This window comes from Camellia sinensis, chromosome 7 (assembly GCF_055761805.1).
Source record: "Camellia sinensis isolate YWXY chromosome 7, ASM5576180v1, whole genome shotgun sequence".
In the NCBI taxonomy this organism is placed as follows: Eukaryota; Viridiplantae; Streptophyta; class Magnoliopsida; order Ericales; family Theaceae; genus Camellia; species Camellia sinensis.
This window is the reverse complement of record NC_138967.1, coordinates 176,381,274-176,398,864: the sequence shown is the minus strand read 5'-3', so window position 1 is coordinate 176,398,864 and position 17,591 is coordinate 176,381,274. Positions and strand designations below refer to the sequence as shown.

General features: G+C 36.8%; 1 protein-coding gene across 1 annotated transcript in view; it reads left to right on the top strand.

Moving 5' to 3' along the window:
- Window positions 1-2,714: 2,714 nt before the first annotated feature.
- LOC114260111 (uncharacterized) overlaps window positions 2,715-17,591 on the top strand; it is a 29,787-nt gene continuing 14,910 nt past the window's right edge. Inside the window, exon 1 of the mRNA XM_082881394.1 lies at window positions 2,715-2,916. Coding sequence (XP_082737520.1) covers window positions 2,827-2,916 — 90 coding nt within the window. The 5' untranslated portion in view covers window positions 2,715-2,826. The remainder of the gene's footprint in view (window positions 2,917-17,591) is intronic.

Genomic DNA, 17,591 nt, shown 5'->3' with positions numbered 1-17,591 from the left:
CTAGTGAGATTAATTAAATTGCAATCTTTGCCCATTCTATTTGGATAATCATTGCTGAGCTTTGCAACATTTTTGGGGGGGATTTAGGTTAGTTGGCCAAATTTGAAAGTGGGTTTGAAAATAGCCTTTTTGGAACTTTTTTTTTTTAAAACTTGTTTTTGTTGTTTTTGAATTGAGATTCAAATTGAGTTTCAACAACGATATGATTCCACGTCTTCTGCATCAAGAGAGAGAGCCAGAGATTTTGAAATTTTTGACGGTAAAAGGAGGCAATGATGATATATTGCCGGGTGAATGGCAATGAGGGTGAAGTGGCTCACAGCCGAGTAAGAAAGAGATGGTTTTTAGCCTCTGTTTGGCAAGTGAGGTTGGAGGCTTTTTTGGCTATTTTAGCCACAAAAAACAAAATAGGCTATTTTAGCCATAACAAACAAAACATCACATCCAACCCATAATCATTACATTCTTCTCTCACAAAAAAACTCAAAAAAGCCAAAAAGCCAAAAAGCCCTTCCCAAACCAAGCTTTTAAGCCCAGGCTAAAATAGCCAAAAAAGCCAAAAAGCCAAAAAGCCAACCCACTTCCCAATTAAAGTTCCAAAAAGGCTATTTTCAAAAAGCCAACCCACTTCCCAAAAACCCATAATCATTACATATTATAACAATGTAATGTTAGAATTATAGATTTTACTAATTATATAAATTATAAAAATTTAAAAGGATAATGATAAAGAGCTCTAACACTAGAGCTCTAACATGACCTCTAGGGAGGTGTTAAAAAAAAAAAAAAAGATTAGGAATTCTAAATTAAAAGGCTCTAATTAGTGTGTGGGCTCATGTGATGTGATATTTTGGTTTTGATTTTTTTTTTTTAATTTTTCACATCATTGGTGTTCTTTTAGAGCTCCTAAATTAGATAAATGTATCATTTCTAAAAAAAAACAAGCCAAAACATCACATCATGTAAGACTCACCATTAGAGCTTCCAAACATTATTATATGTATAATTTTATTCAAAAACAAGTACAACCAAATATATGAACAGTATTTTTAATTTTTTTTAGACATTTCATATATGACAATATTTAAAAAAATTAGAATTATTTAGGGATATCCAATATCAAATTTTTTACTAGATCTCTCACATGATTGTGGATGAATCCCACAGCCATGTGAAAAATTTAATAGAAAATTTGATAAATTATTTGGGATTATTTGAAATTCATAGCATTTTCTAAAAAATTAACGTTGTGTTTGGTTGTAGGATATGAGAAGAGATATGAAAAGAGAAAAAAAATAGATAAAATATGAATAAAATATACCTACATTTTATCTAATTTCACATGGAAAAGATTTAACACTAAATTTAATAAATTGTTTGGCATCCATAGTGATGACACAGCGTGTTCCGGATGGAACGGGTCGGATTGATCCACGCTTTTCAAACCGGTGTCTGAAGTACCAAGCCTACAAAGAGACCTGTACAAGAGTTCAACGGGAAACGGGGAGTCCCCCAGCGAACCCTCCGACGGGCAAGGTACAAAGAGAGATGGAATGTAGAGATAGATTAGTGATAGAAAAACTTAACCTTCTTCTTGTCTTCGACGCCTGCTTATATCATCTGGTAATCATTTCGTTGTCCCTTCCGACCTGTCATCTTGGCCGAAAGTCTACGCTCTAACTTGCCTTGTTCATGGTGAGGCCGTTCTGTCTCGACGGAGAGGGGTTATCACAATAAATGCTATAAGGGACTTCATTAATGGTTGATGTGCAGTGCAATAACTTTGCAAGATCTTTGTCTGCTTATGTGGCTTATCCTTCTCTTGCCACGTGTTTAGATGTCATTAGTTCTTAATGCCATGTTGAGCTCCAGCGACGTTGGGCTTTAATATTTAAATTATGTATTGGGCCCTAAATAGTGGGCTATATCCTTTATGGGTTTACCTGTGTCGCATAGCATTTTCTAAAAAATTAACGTTGTGTTTGATTGTAGGATTTAAGAAGAAATATACAAAGAGAAACAAACAAAAACATAAAATATATTTATATTTTATCTAATTTTATACAATTCTTTTTTAAAAAAATTCAAATCTATCAACCAAACAACGTGTTTGTCCAATGACCTTAGAGCATCAGCATCAGTATCTTCAAAATAACAAAAAGTTAAAATATAGTTAATAAATAATCAAATTCTCCCTGCATCAGTCTCAACAAATTTTTGTTAAATTAACTTTTTGTTAAATTTGCTATAATAACTCCTTTGATGAAACGAAGAACTGTTCATCGCTACAACACGCGATTTAGGTGTAATCGGACGTCCGCTCGAAAGTTCGGCCGATCAATCCGCCGGTCAACGGCAAATTTTTTATTTTTATTTTATTTTATTTTTTTTACATTACTTCCAGTTTTATCTTTTGTAAAACATAAGAATTGTTTGGTTGATAGGTCATCAATTTAATTATAAAAAAAAGAATAACAAATATTTTAATAGGATTGAGTTAAAATAAATAGTTTGATGCAATGAGTGACTAGCTAAAATAGAAAAATAACTTTTTAAGTTATAATTTGATTTAAAATTTGCTGAAACTGATGCGAATGGTGTTTAAGGCGTCCCTATTATCCCATCATATTAGTCTGTTTGAAATGTCAAACACCGCCAACCATGGCATTTGCTGGTGAAAGACCTATTGTCAATCAATTGTTTGATAGTTTTTGGTCTTTTGGTAATTCTGTCAATGGTAGTGCAGAGAAGGTGGAGAGAGAGAGAGAGAGAGAGAGAGTGAGAGACCTATATCTGGGGGTGTAAGTGAAGGAGAGCTTCATTGCAATGGCGTCAAAATTACTGATCGTGGTGGTGTTCGCATTCGATGTAATTGCGTTTGCGTTGGCTATAGCCGCTGAGCTGAGGAGAACCACTGTGAGTTCTCTCTCTCCCTCTCCCTCGCCATTACCCTTCATTCTAGTTTCTTATATATATATATATATATATCTATATAATAAAGCAGAACGGATTTTGAAAATATCCTAGAGACATTTGTCCTACTAGGACATTTCAAGGGCCATGATCCATTTGTATATTCACATGGATGGCTCAGATAACCCCCTTAATTTTATATCAATCCTAAATATATATCTTCCCGCCCAAAGATTCAGCCTCCTCCTTCCCCACGTCTCCCCTCTATTCCATCTTTATCTCTCTCTTCTCACACGTCTCTCTTCTATGTTTATCCTTCTCCCTTCTCTGTTCTCATCAGTTTGTTCCCTTAATTTTATCTGCTCCAAAATTCTGATTGATCAACAACATCGTTACCTGCTGCAAACTCCACTTGCTGTTATTCCACTGCCGTACCCAGCCGCTCCTCTTCATCACCACTCGCAAGGTATTCCTGTCCTCCTCCCTCTCTATGTTGTATTTTTTGAATGATCAAGAACAGATCAGATTGTAGAAACTGATTTGCAGAAACGGCCGCTGCTCATCATCACCTCTCGCAAGCTTCCCTCTCTCCCACCCTTGGTTGTTCCCTTCGCAAGGTAATTTTGGTCTCCCTCTGCTTTAGGGTTTTTCTCTTCTTCGAGTTTTGACAATTATCTGCTCCAAAATTCTGATTGATCAACAACATCCTTACCTGCTGCAAACTCCACTTGCTGTTATTCCACTGCCGTACCCAGCCAAATTCAGAAAATTCATAATCTATCATTACTTGACTTTGGTCTCCATGTTCATACTCAACATCCTTTACACGGTATAATTGTCATTACTTGACTTTGGTGTCCTTTAACACATATTCATAATTTGGTCTCCTTTAACACATGTTCATACTTGACTTTGGTCTCCTTTAACAGAAAGAATAAAGGAAGCAAATGAATAATAGGAGACCGAATAGATTTTGTTAGCCTGTTGTGTTCATCAGAAAATGGAGAAAAGAAAGAATTAAGAAGCACAAAACAAAGAGGGTTATAGAGATTTTTGTGACAGGGAATGGGGATAGGGAAATGGGTTTGTTTTATTATTTTTTTATGTTGTTATGAGGGTACCTACTGTTTGGATTTCTATTACAATATGCAGAAACTGATTCAATTTTACTTTAATCCCATTCAAGAACAGATTGTATCTTTAATCAGTTTCTGAATGATAAGATATTTTTTTACAGGTTATTATTTTAAAAATTATTTATATTACACTTAATTAATTTAATATTTTATAAAAAAAAATAAAAAATCAATCTGCAGAAACTGATTCAATTTTACTTTAATCCCATTCAAGAACATATTGTATCTTTAATCAGTTTCTGAATGAGTATGAACATGATAACTTTGGTCTCCATTGGCTCTAATGTATGTGGCGTAACACTAACTGATGTGCATTTTAATTTTAATTTCTTTTAAATTGCAGAGTATTGGCTGGTGTGCATTATTTGATATTTAATTTTTTTTTATATTTGATGTGTTTGAAATTGTAAAGTGTAGTCTATTAAATAGATTTTTATAATTGCATTTTAATCTTAAATTTCAATAGTGTTGCGATAACAATTATTTATACCGTGCCTTCAGGCACGGGCATACGCTAGTATATAAATATGGCTTAATTACTTAAGATTTGTTTGTTTGTTTTTTTTTTTTTGAACGGATTTGTTTGTTTGTTTTTTTTTTTTTTTTCAGATTTTATCTTTTTATTTTGAATAATTTATTAATGATGACTTACTTATTGAGTAAAGGTTTTTTTTCGTAATTACACAAACATTCTTAGTCAATTATGCAACAGATTTTTTCGTAATTACGTAAACATTCTTAATCAATCGTGAAACAGATTTTTTTGTAATTATGCAAATATTCTTCATCAATTATGAAATATAAATATTTATTTTTTAATAAATTATAAATACACCTATAAGATTTATTTAAAATAAGAATTGATCCTATAATATTAGAAATTACAACAACTGTTTGTTATAAATTTTTATTTAACAAAATATTCAAAGAAAAAAAAAACTAATTCTCCTATGTAATAATAAATTATTAAAATTGTTTATTAAAAATTATTTTTCATATCATTAAAAAATATTAATTGACTTAATGATTTATTTATTAACAAAATGGTTAATTGAAAAATATTTTTCATATCATTACAAATTGTCAATTTACTTCTTAATAAAATTGGTCATTCATTATGTGAGTATGATTTATGTATTAATAAAATTAGTTATTTGTGTATATATATATATATATATATTTTTTTTTTCTTTTGCTTCTTTATTAATTCAGTGAATTATTTTAGTAGTTTTTTTAGATGGAATAATTATCTTAGTATTTGTTTTGTATTTATCTGTTGAAAAAAGTTACACATCATAATTTTTTTTCATAAATTCAAAAGAAGTATTAAAGACTCATAAGTTCACCCAAAATGATATGGTAACAAAATTTGAGTCTATATCATTGGTTATATAATAAATCAAAAAATAATACATACCATATCATTTAATTCTATTATATATCTAATAATTTATTCTATTCAATTTCATAAAATAATATTTTAATTTTTAAAAAATTATCAAAATATAAAATTTAAATATAGTGTAATAATAATATATATGCTCTTAAGCAAGTGCAGTGTTAGGATTAATGCACACCCAGAAATCAATCACACACAGAAAAGACACAAGCTATTTATGTGGTTCAGCAATTGCCTACGTCCACAGAGAGAGATTACCACTAAAGAATTATCCCGGAGCGAGATTATAACTCACACCTCACAACTCTCTATAGAACTCTCTCACTCACACAGATTATACATTCTGTGTTGTCTCTGTTTATTTTTTTATTGTTTAAGCTCACAACTCTTCCCATTTTCTATACAAACGGGAGAGCCAAACTCAACCTCTGCTTGCCAACCTCTACTTGCCAACAACCAACTACCAAAGTTAATGGCAAGCCACCCTAGGTTTGAAAAACTTCAACAAGTTTGTAGCCTCCATACTTGACTTCCATAGCCAAGTTCACATAGGTGTGGATCTTTAACAATTTTTTCCCTCCACACCTATGGAGAGTAGGATCCTTACTGGAAGTCCATCCCAGCAATGTCCTTGCACACTTCGAGTTTGTCTCTGGTGACAACCTTGGTCATCATGTTAGAAGGATTCTTGTCTGTGTGAATCTTCACTTACTTCATCAGCTGCTTTTTGATCACTTCTCGTATCCAATGATACCAGATATCAATGTGCTTTGTACATGAATGGTACATGGAATTCTTGCTCAGATCAATTGCACTCTGACTATCACAATGTACCTTGTACTTTTCCTACTGTAGACCCAATTCTTGGAGAAATCATTTTAACCATAGCATTTCCTTTCCAGTATCTGCGACAGCAATGTACTCTGCCTCTGTTGTAGATAAAACAACACACTTTTGTAGTTTGGATTGCCATGAAACAGCTCCCCCTGCAAAGGTGAATAAAAATCTTGATGTAGACTTTCTACCATTAAGATCACCCGCCATATCGGCATCTGTAAAACCCTCTAAAATTGGTTCAGCTCGCCCAAAACATAGACACATCTTTGAAGTTTCCTTCAAGTACCGAAGAATCCATTTGAGTACCTCTCAATGCTCCTTTCCTGGATTGGCGAGGAATCTGCTTACAACGCCAACTGCGTGAGCTATATATGGCCGAGTATACACCATTGTATACATCAAACTTCCTACTGCAGAAGAATGAGGGATTGCCTTCATTTTTTTCCTTTCAGAGCTCGTTGTGGAACATGAATGCTTTGTCACCTTGAAATGGTTGGCTAGTAGTGTGCTGACTGGCTTGGCATCTTTCATGTTGAACTTTTCAATCACTCGTTCAACATATTTCTCTTGTGACAGCCATATCTTCTTGGCTTCCCTATCATGAACAATCTTCATGACCAAAATTTGTTGTGCTAGGCTTAAATTCTTCATGTCAAAATACTACGATAAGTCCTTTTTCAACTTATTGATCATAGTAGTATTATGTCCGATGATCAGCATATCATCGACATACAACAGTAGGATGATAAAGTTTCCATCCGAAAACCTTCAGAAATATACACATTGGTCTGCTACCGTTCTTGTGTACTCATGATCCACCATGAATGAATCAAACTTCTTATACCATTGTCTCAGCGCCTACTTCAAGCCATAGAGACTCTTCTTCAGGTTGTAAACTAGATTTTGTTTCCCTTTAACTTCAAATCCTTCTAGTTGCTCTATATAGATCTCTTTCTCCAAATCACCATGAAGAAAGACAATCTTGACATCTATCTGTTCTACCTCTAGATTAAACCGAGCTGCTAATCCCAGAACTACTTGAATATAAATCATCTTCACAATTGGAGAGAAGATTTCATCAAAATCAATTCCCTTCTTCTGTCCAAAACCTTTGACCACCAAGCGAGCTTTATGTTGCAGTATTTTACCGTTGCTATCTTTCTTCAATTTGTACGCCCATTTGTTTTTCAATGCCTTCTTGCCCTTTAGAAGTGAAACAAGCTCATAAGTGTGGTTCTTCTGCAAATAACTCATCTCCTCCTTCATGGCTTGCATCCAGCAATCTTTCTCTGTATGACTCTTTGCTTCTGAAAAACTCTTAAGCTCCCCTTCATCAGTAATCAGAATATACTGAGAAGCGGGATATTTGGTTGATGGCACAACAACTCTTCTAGATCTCAACAATTGAAGCCCAATTACCTCTAGTTGAGGGGGTTGCTCCCCCTACTCAACACCCTCTTCATCCAGATCTTTATCTATTTCCTCTTGATCCTCAATTTTTGGAATAGGATCCTACAACTCTGGCACTTCTTGTTGCATATCATCACATCTAGAATTTTGTGATAGCTCGGGAGATGGGAACAAGTCTGGAGTGATGACATCTCTAGACTTTGTAGACTTCTGAAAATCTATTACTGTCTGGTCTTCTTGGAACACAACATTTCTGCTCCTAAACATCTTCTTGTTCATTGAGTCCCACAACTTGTACCCAAATACTGCATTTGAATAGCCCACAAATATACATGGAGCGGAATTATTATCAAGCTTCTGTCTATTTTCTTTGGAGATGTGTGCGAACGCCTTACACCTGAAGATTCTCAAGTGAGAATATGATTCCTTTCTAATGGACCAGACTTCCTCAGGTGTTGCAAAATTTAACGGGACTGAAGGTGACCTGTTGATGAGATAACATGCTGTACGGGCGGCTTCAACCTAGAGTGACTTTGACAACTTTGCCATTCTAAGCATGCATCTGGCTCTTTCAATAATAGTGTGGTTCATCCTCTCTACCACACCATTGTGTTGTAGGGTACCAGGAATTGTTGTCTTGTGTCGGATACCTCTACTAGCACAATATGTTTCAAAAACATTGGAAGTGTACTCGCTTCCATTGTTTGTGCAAAAACACTTCAACTTCTTCCCAGTCTCTCTTTCCACTATTGTATGGAACTCCTGAAAGTACTGGAATACCTCATCTTTCGTCCTCAAAAAATACACCCATAACTTCCTTGAAGCATCATCAATAAAGGTCAGGAAATACTTGCGGCCGCCAAGTGACTCTACTTCGATTGGGCCACAAACATCTGACTATAACATGCTGAGCACTTCTATTTTTCTCTTGCTCGTTGAATTGAATGATACTCGATGCTGCTTGCCATAAAAGCAATGATCACACGGCTTCAGGGCACTTCGTTTGGATAAGGGTATCTTGGATTGTTTTGCCAACAGATGCAATCCCTTCTCACTCATGTAAAACAGTCTTTTGTGCCATAAGTCTGGTGACTCCTTGTCTTCTGCTGCATTAAGATTTCTCAGACAAATCTTCGTTTAAGTCTTGTATAGTGTTGAAGACATCTCTCCTCTGGCGATTGTCAAAGCTCCTCCTGTTAGCTTCTAATGGCTATTTCCGAATATACTTGTATAGCCCTATTGGTCCAGGGCGTTTCCGGAGATAAGATTGAGGCACAAATCTGGAACATGCCTCACATCTTTGAGAACCAGCTTGTGTCTGACATTAGTCTGAATACTAATGTCTCCAATACCCATAATCTTCGAATAGCTAGAATTTCCCATTCGAACATTGCCAAAATCTCCAGTGTTGTACAAGATGAAGAGTTCTCTGTGGGAAGTGGCATGATATGATGCAGCTGTGTCTATCACCCACTCTGTATAGCTGTGGCCAGCCACGTAAAGGCAATCTTCCTCTTCACCAACTGTAAGAAGTATTTCATCAGTTGTTGTGGCTGTTGTGTTCTCATCTACCTTTGGCTTACTGCTTTGGCCTTTATCTTTTCGATTTGGGCAGTTCCTCTTGACTTTTACTGTCTCTAGATTTACTCATGTTGTTCTATTTGCCTCTACTTTTGCTTCTTCCTCTGCCTCTTCCTCTACTTCTGTCTCTGCTTCTATCTTCTGTGATAAGAGCATGGGACTAATTACCTCTCATGTCTTTTCTCTTTATCTCTTCATTGTACATGGCATCTGTGACCATGCTCATGGTCAGCTTCGTCTTTGGTGCAGAGTTACTAAGAGAAACCACCAATGTCTCCTAGCTGTCCGGTAAAGAATTGAGTAGTAGAACGACATGCATTTCATCGTCCAAGGGCATCTTGACGATTGTAAGTTGATTCACCAGATTCTTGAATTCACTGGTGTGTTCGGCGACAGATACACCATTCTTTAACTTTAGATTTACAAGCCTTCTTATCACTAAGGCTTTGTTTCGAGCGGTCTTTGACTGGTACATTCCTACTAACATTATCCAAAAGACACATACATATGTCTCCTAGGCGACATGGTGGAACACATTGCGGTCTATCTATTATCTAATATAACCGACAGTCTTCTGGTTTATCTTTATTCAGTCTTCATCCTTTATTTCTTCCGGTTTAACCCTTTTTAGAGCAATAGGGTCAAACAAGTCTTTATAATATAGGATATCTTCCATCCACAACTTCCAGATTGCATAATTGGAAGGATTCAACTTGATCATGGATCCTGAAGTTGATGTGAATTCCTTCATCGTTTGCTTTCTTTTTATAGAAATTCTGAATAAAAAATCTGACCGTATAGATCTCTCCGCAATACTCCAAATAGTTGGAAATCACTATTGGATCGCCAAAATCAAACTTCAAATGGCTCAGATCTAGCCAAAATAAGTTCAAAGGTTCAGATTTGCGGATGTACTGTAGCTACGTAGCACCAGATAACTCCTCTGCCACTGGGTCAGGTCTGGTCAACAACGGTTGACTTGGACAACACGTGTGCTGACGTGGCGATGACGTCACTATCACACGCAGGTCAGTCGCCTTCTTCTTTCCGTTGCGTGTGTAGCGCGTATCTGTGACTGAGATGACGCGTCGGTGATGTCAACGGTACATGTGGCGCGTATTTGAGAGTGGCCCTTACATGCTTTCTTCAGAGGCGTGAGGACTATTCTTGGGCTCGGCTTTGTAGTTCTGGACTCTTCTCGTCGAGAGCTTCCTCCCGGTATGCTCAAAATTGAATTTTGAACAACTTCATTTCTAGGCAGTTTTGAAAAACACACCATGTTTTTTTGAAAATCGACCAACGTGGCTCTGATACCAATTGTTAGGATTAATGCACACCCAGAAATCAATCACACATAGAAAAGACACAAGATATTTACGTGTTTTGACAATTGCCTACGTTCACAGAGAGAGATTACCACTATAGAATTATCCCGGAGGAAGATTACAACTCACACCTCACAACTCTCTATAGAACTCTCTCACTCGCACAGATTATACACTCTATGTTGCCTTTGTCTATTTTCTAATTGTTTAAGCTCACAACTCTTCCCATTTTATACACAAACAGGAGAGCCAAACTCAATCTCTGCTTGCTAACCTCTGCTTGCCAACAACCAACTACCAAAGTTAATGGCAAGCCACCTTAGGTTTGAAAAACTTCAGCAAGTTTGTAGCCTCCATACTTGACTTCGATAGCCAAGTTCACATTGGTGTCGATCTTTAACATATAATAGTTGTGGTCAATCGCAAATAAAGGAATGAATTCTGGTTTGCAACGGTTCATTTTTTATTAAATCTCTCACATGGTGTGAGATCCACACAAATCACATGTGTGTGGGTCTCACACCCATGTGAGAGATTTGGTAGAAAATTTAATATTTTATTTGGGATCCCTAACATAACTCTTTTAAAAAAAATTCAAAATTATTTCTTTCCATTACACATCAATCAATTACTTTTTCTCTCTCTTCTTTCCTTTTCAATCACTTTTTTTCTCACACACATTAGAGCATCTCCAACGGTTCATTACTTTTTTCATCAAATCTGAGTAAAAAATAGCTGATTTTCTCAATCTGATACAGGTAGCTCCAACGATGTGCATCAAAAGGGAAGGGGACGTCCGGTTGGTCGACCGGCCGATCGACCGATAAGGCTTATCAATTTTTTTTTCCCCTCCCTTTCTGTTCCCAATTTGTTTACTATTTCTTTTTCCCCCCATTACATATTTTTCGTTTTTTGTTGCCTCTAATAATGATTTCCTTCTAAAACCTGATATAAACACATTATCCATATGCTAGACAAGTGATACGACTATAGCTTAAAGGCACATAAGTGAAAGAAAACAGAGCATAATGACTATCTTAAATTCCATGATGTTCACTTCATTTTCATCCTTTTCTTCTTCCTCCTCCTCTGATGATGAGTCTGATGATGAATCTATGGTCACACTTTTGGGGGCTTATGAGATGAATAATGCTAGTATGATTTAGATTCTGCAATCAACTGATAGCTCAAAGAAAAGAGGTGGCTCTATTGTAGGCCATAAGTACATACGCCGCGATAGAAAGAAGGGTCATGAGAGTTTATTTGCAGATTATTTTGCAGCAAATCCATTTTATTCACCTACAATATTTCAGAGACGTTTTCGAATGCGTCGTCTTTTGTATCTGCGAATTTTGAATGCCATCGAAGTACACAATTCATATTTTGTTCAAAAACAAGATGCAGCTCATATTGTTGGATTATCTTCCCTACAAAAGATGACTTCAGCTATGAGAATATTGTCATATGGAGTGGTAGCAGATGCAGTTAATGATTATATACGTATTGGGGAAAGCATTGCAATTCAAAGTTTGTAACAATTTTGTAATTCATTGATTGAAATCTTCGGACCAGAATATCTGAGATCTCCAACACTAACTGATATTGCTAGATTACTTGCTATTGGAGAGGTTCGGGGTTTCTAAGTATATTGGGAAGTTTAGATTGTATGCATTGGGAGTGGAAAAATTGTCAAAAGGCATGGCAAGGTCAATACGTAGGCCATTAAAAAAAGCCAACCATTATTCTTGAAGCAGTAGCTTTTTATGACTTATAGATTTGGCATGCATTTTTTGGAATGCCTGGCTCACACAATGGCTTGAATGTGTTGGATCGATCGCCCTTGTTTTCTGAACTTGCTCAAGGTAAAGCTCCCCTCTGTCCATTACACTATTAATGGACATAGTTATAATATGGGTTATTACCTTGCTGATGGTATATACCTTCAATGGGTAACACTGGTTCAAACAATCTCCTCTCTCTAAGAAGCAAAGAAACAACATTTTTCAATGATTCAAGAGTCCGCAAGGAAAGATGTAGAGCGGGCATTTGGAGTGCTTCAATCTCGATTTGCAATTATAGGTGGTGCTGTACGTTTTTGGGATCCGAAAATGTAATAACCCGACCCTCGTATGTGATTCTGATATATTTTTAGTCTCCTATTCTGTGCTTTCAAATGCTTAATGTGAAACGTCATGAGAAATTAAGTTTAAGTGTATGGATCTTATGAATTGAACCTATATCTGTTTGGTAAGGAAAGTATCTGTCATAATTAAAATGTTAAATCAGAAATTAATGCTATGCATGAAGATTTAGGTCAATTTGAACGAAACAATGTTTGGACTCTAGTTCCAGACCTAAAGACATGAATGTGATAGGTACAAAGTGGATCTTTAAAAATAAATCTGATGAGAATAGTACTGTGGTTAGGAATAAAGCCAGGTTGGTTGCTCAAGGCTACACACAAGTAGAGGGTATTGATTATGATGAGACGTTTGCCCTAGTTGCACGTCTCGAATCTATTCGTATTTTACTTGGTGTTGCTTGTTATCTTGGTTTCAAATTGTTTCAAATGGATGTGAAAAGTGCCTTTCTGAATGGGTACTTGAAACAAGAGGCATACGTTGAGCAACCAAAAGGGTTTGAGGATCCTAAATGTGCAAATCATGTCTACAAGTTAGACAAGGCTTTGTATGGATTGAAACAAGCCCCTCGAGCTTGGTATGATAGACTTACTACATTCCTTCTTGATAATGACTTTCAAAGGGATAGTGTGGATAAAACCTTATTTGTGAAACATACTAAGTCTCATATTCTTGTTGCTCAGATTTATGTTGATGATATTGTGTTTGGATCCACTGCTGATCATCTTGTGAAATATTTTTCGGATTGCATGACACATGAGTTTGAGATGAGCATGATGGGAGAGTTGTCTTATTTTTTGGGTCTTTAAATTAAACTGTCTCCTTCAGGTATGTTTGTTTCTCAGTCTAAGTATGCCAAAAATCTTGTGTCAAAGTTTGGTCTTGAGTCTGCCAAACATGCACGCACTCCCATGAGCACCAGTCTTCACATTTCCAAAGATTTCTCTGGTATTGATGTTGATCCTACCCTTTATAGGAGTATGATTGGGAGTCTTTTGTATCTCACAGCCAGTCGTCCTGATATTGCTTTCAGTGTAGGTGTTTGTGCTCGTTACCAAGCCAGTCCTAAAGAGTCTCATCTTCTTACTGTCAAACGCATCATTAAATATGTTAATGGGACTTTGGGGTATGGGGTTTGGTTTTCTATTGATACTACAACTGAAATTACTGGTTTTTCTGATGCTGACTGGGCAGGGTGTGCTGATAATAAGAAGAGTACATCGGGGGGGTGTTTTTACCTTGGGAGTAATTTGGTTTCTTGGCATAGTAAAAAGAAAATTGCCATCTCCCTTTCGACTGCTGAGGTTGAGTACATTGCTGCAGGGAGTTGTTGTGCAAAAATGCTGTGAATGAAGCAAATGCTTCATGACTATGGGATAAAACAGAACACTCTCACTCTTTTCTGTGATAACATAAGTGCCATAAACATTTCAAAAAATCCTGTCCAACACTCTCGAACCAAACATATTAACATCCGTCATCATTTTATTCAAGAGTTAGTGGAAGAAGGCCTTGTTGTTTTGGAACATATACCCACTAAGCATCAAAAAACTGATATTTTTACAAAACCCTTTGATCTTCTTCGATTTGAGTATCTTTGAAAGACCTTGGGTGTAGTGCTCAGTAACTTGGTTGTTTCCTGTTTATTAAAGTGAGTGTGAGTGGTTGGCTTATTATACTTGGATGTGATAATCTCATTGTCATTGAGTCCTGATATCTTTGCATCAAAAATGTATATGAACACTGCTCATGTTGTTTACAAGATCTCATTATTCTTTGTTCATAGCTCATTCTGAATGCCCATACTCATTTACTTCATGATCTCATTCCGTACACATCCTTGAGATAAACTGTTGTAGGGGTTTCCGCACAAGTGATCAAAGTTCTCTATAGACCACTAATAGTGCTTCTTGTACTGTTTCAGAGGAATTGACCTATACTAGTATATCATGGGTGATGTTGAGTCTCTTAACCATCTACCATTTTTTTCACTTCCATGGTTTCTCCCTCAGTTCATTGAAATCCGGGCATGAGGAAAAGGCTACCTCAGAGGCACTAACTAGGCCATCATTTTTTATTTCATTCTTCTCTGGTTCGGTCTCCATACTCTTGAGCGTGCATGCCACCAGTGAGTGCCCACAAGAAACGAAAAGTTTAACAAAAAAAAAAAAAAGAGGGAATCATTGATTGAGGGGAAACCTTCGTGTTTACTCAACAAATACCCCATAATTCCTAGTGGTTTGATTTTTCTCTGTTATGGTCCGTTACTCTTGTCGGAGGTCCAGTCATCTGATCACTACGAGGATTAACTCTAGCTCTGTGGGTCTTGAGGATTGCACACACACACATTCTATTTGTGAGCTCTCATGTGTGTTCTTGAGTTATGCATTCTTATGATACTTATGGCTATGATTACATTCTATCTGTTTTGTTTATGACCTGGTGTTTCAAAAAATTTTTCTACAAATTTTCAGGACTCATGATTAATGGATTCCTTTATCCTAGTGATATAGTTGTCCACTTGGACTCCCTGTTGGCTACAGGTCATCTTTATTGTTTTTTGCTTTAAAAAAAAAAATTGTTGTTTTGTCCCGGCTCGAGCGGACATGCCCACGCTCGAGCGTGGTTTTGAGCCTTGCAGCATTTTGCACTTCACTTTACAGTTCTGAGAGGGGTGAATTGGCGCTCGATCGTCCGTTTTCACGCTCAAGCGAGTCTCTGCGTGTTTTGGCTCACGCTTGAGCATTAAAACCCACGCTCGAGCGGACTGGTTTTTGTATAAATCTCCCTCCTTCGACTCTTCAGTCCATTTTTTGCACATTGGTCTCTCTCTCCTAGGGCATCCTTTGCAATTCCAGTCCATTGTTCTTCCTTGGTGACTTCTTGAGGCTCTTAGTGTGTGTGCACCCCTAAGGTATATCTCTCATCTCTTTCTTCTCTGTTCTTGTGTCGTATTTTGGTCCCTTTGATTTCTTCATCTTTGTTTTGCTTAAGTTGATTTTACAATGTGTAGATGGGTCTATTTTGTTTTTGTTCATCATATTACGGTTTCTTCATTGTTGATTTTTCTTGTTTCACTATGATTTAGTTTCTTTCTCTTCCATCTAGGGTTAGTGATTTGGGCATTTTGCTAGTTTTTTTTTTTTTTTGGTTTCCATTGGGGTTTTCTATGATACAATATTGCTCTATGGTTTTGTTAATTTTTTTCATTCCTAATTAAGTATCTACCCATGTTGGATTCATGTGTTGTTTGATAGATGTTTGATAGCACAGATTCTCATTTCATTTATCTTATGATATTTTCATGTTGGCTGCCTCGTTTACCACGCTTCATATTTGCAATATTTGGTTCTTTTGAGCCTACATTTTTGCATCATAGATTTATTTCCTTGCCTCATGTTCTTATATCAAACTGTGTTGCTAATGTTTTGTGTTGTCTCTATTGGTTTCTTTTTGGTCTTGGGTTGGGGGTTATCTGTGTTACATTAGTATCCATGAAAATTTGAAAGCCATGCTTTTGAACAATCACCCTGAAAGAAAAACAACCACACAATGCCAACCAAAATCTGTGGAACTGTATTAAAGAACAAACTATAAATCCATCCATCAAAATATATATATATATATATATATCCAACATATACAATTATACCATACAGCTATCCAACTGTACCAAGGAAGGATATAAACCAAAGTAAAGTAAGACGACTGTACCATCACAACTGTACCAACTGTGTACCGAGTGGACTAACTGAAAAATCACTCCCGCTTTTTGTCCGAGAGGGATCAAAAAATAAGAGAAATAGACCAGAACTACAAAGATCATGGAGCAGGGGGCTGGGACTGCATCTGAAGCAAAGACAAAATCTGAGCCAGCTGAGCAGAAGACTGAGCCGCGGACTCCGCAATGTGCTGGGAAGAAGCCTCCAAGGCACTGAACCGGGTATCAGCTGTGGTCTCAAGATCAGTAAGCCTGGCCTCAAAGATATCCATCCTCCCCTCGAGGTGGTCAAACCGGGAAGCAACAGATCTCTCAAAGGAATGAAGCTGACCACGAACCGTACGAACTGGAGGGAGTTGCTCCCCCTCACCAATATCTCTGCCAGCAGCAGCAGCGTCATACTCAGCCTCTTCGGCCATGGCTGCAGCATCACTAGTACCTGCACCAAATCTACCGGAACCAGAAGAAACCCCCGAATATGAGACTGACTCTGTGAGACAGTCTTTTTGGTGAAAGGCTAGGAAGGGGAAGCAAATTCATCCTCATCAAAAACAGGAACCTCAAACTTGGCGAGAAGCCGGTTTATGAGGCACCCATAGGGTAAACCAAGATTGTTGTGCTCAAAAGCAGCAACCATCTTTTGAATGATCAATGTGGCAAGATCTATGGAATGATTTTGAGCAAGGCATTGAAGGACAAACCCTTGGTCCTGGTTAATTTTGGAGCTATGGATGGTAATAATGATATTGGCACACACAATAAGGTTGAGCAACCTAAACTGTGGGAGAAGCTCATTTTGTTTAATTAGGGAACCAGAGGGCCAAGAATGGGGAAAACCATAAAGGGTGTGGGCAACCTCATCAAAGTCACAAGTGGGGCGCACTGGAAAAGGATAGAAGATGGGGAATCTTTCAGTAACCCCTAACAGCTCGCGAATAAGGTCGGTGGTAACAGTAATGGATTTTGGTTAGCATTGTGTGGTTGTTTTTCTTTCAGGGTGATTGTTCAAAAGCATGGCTTTCAGATTTTCATGGATACTAATGTTGGCTCATAGTTGTTGGTGTTGTTAGTCTTGTTTTTGTGATTTTGATAGAAAACTTGGTTTAGTGATTTTGTTAAGGAAATTGT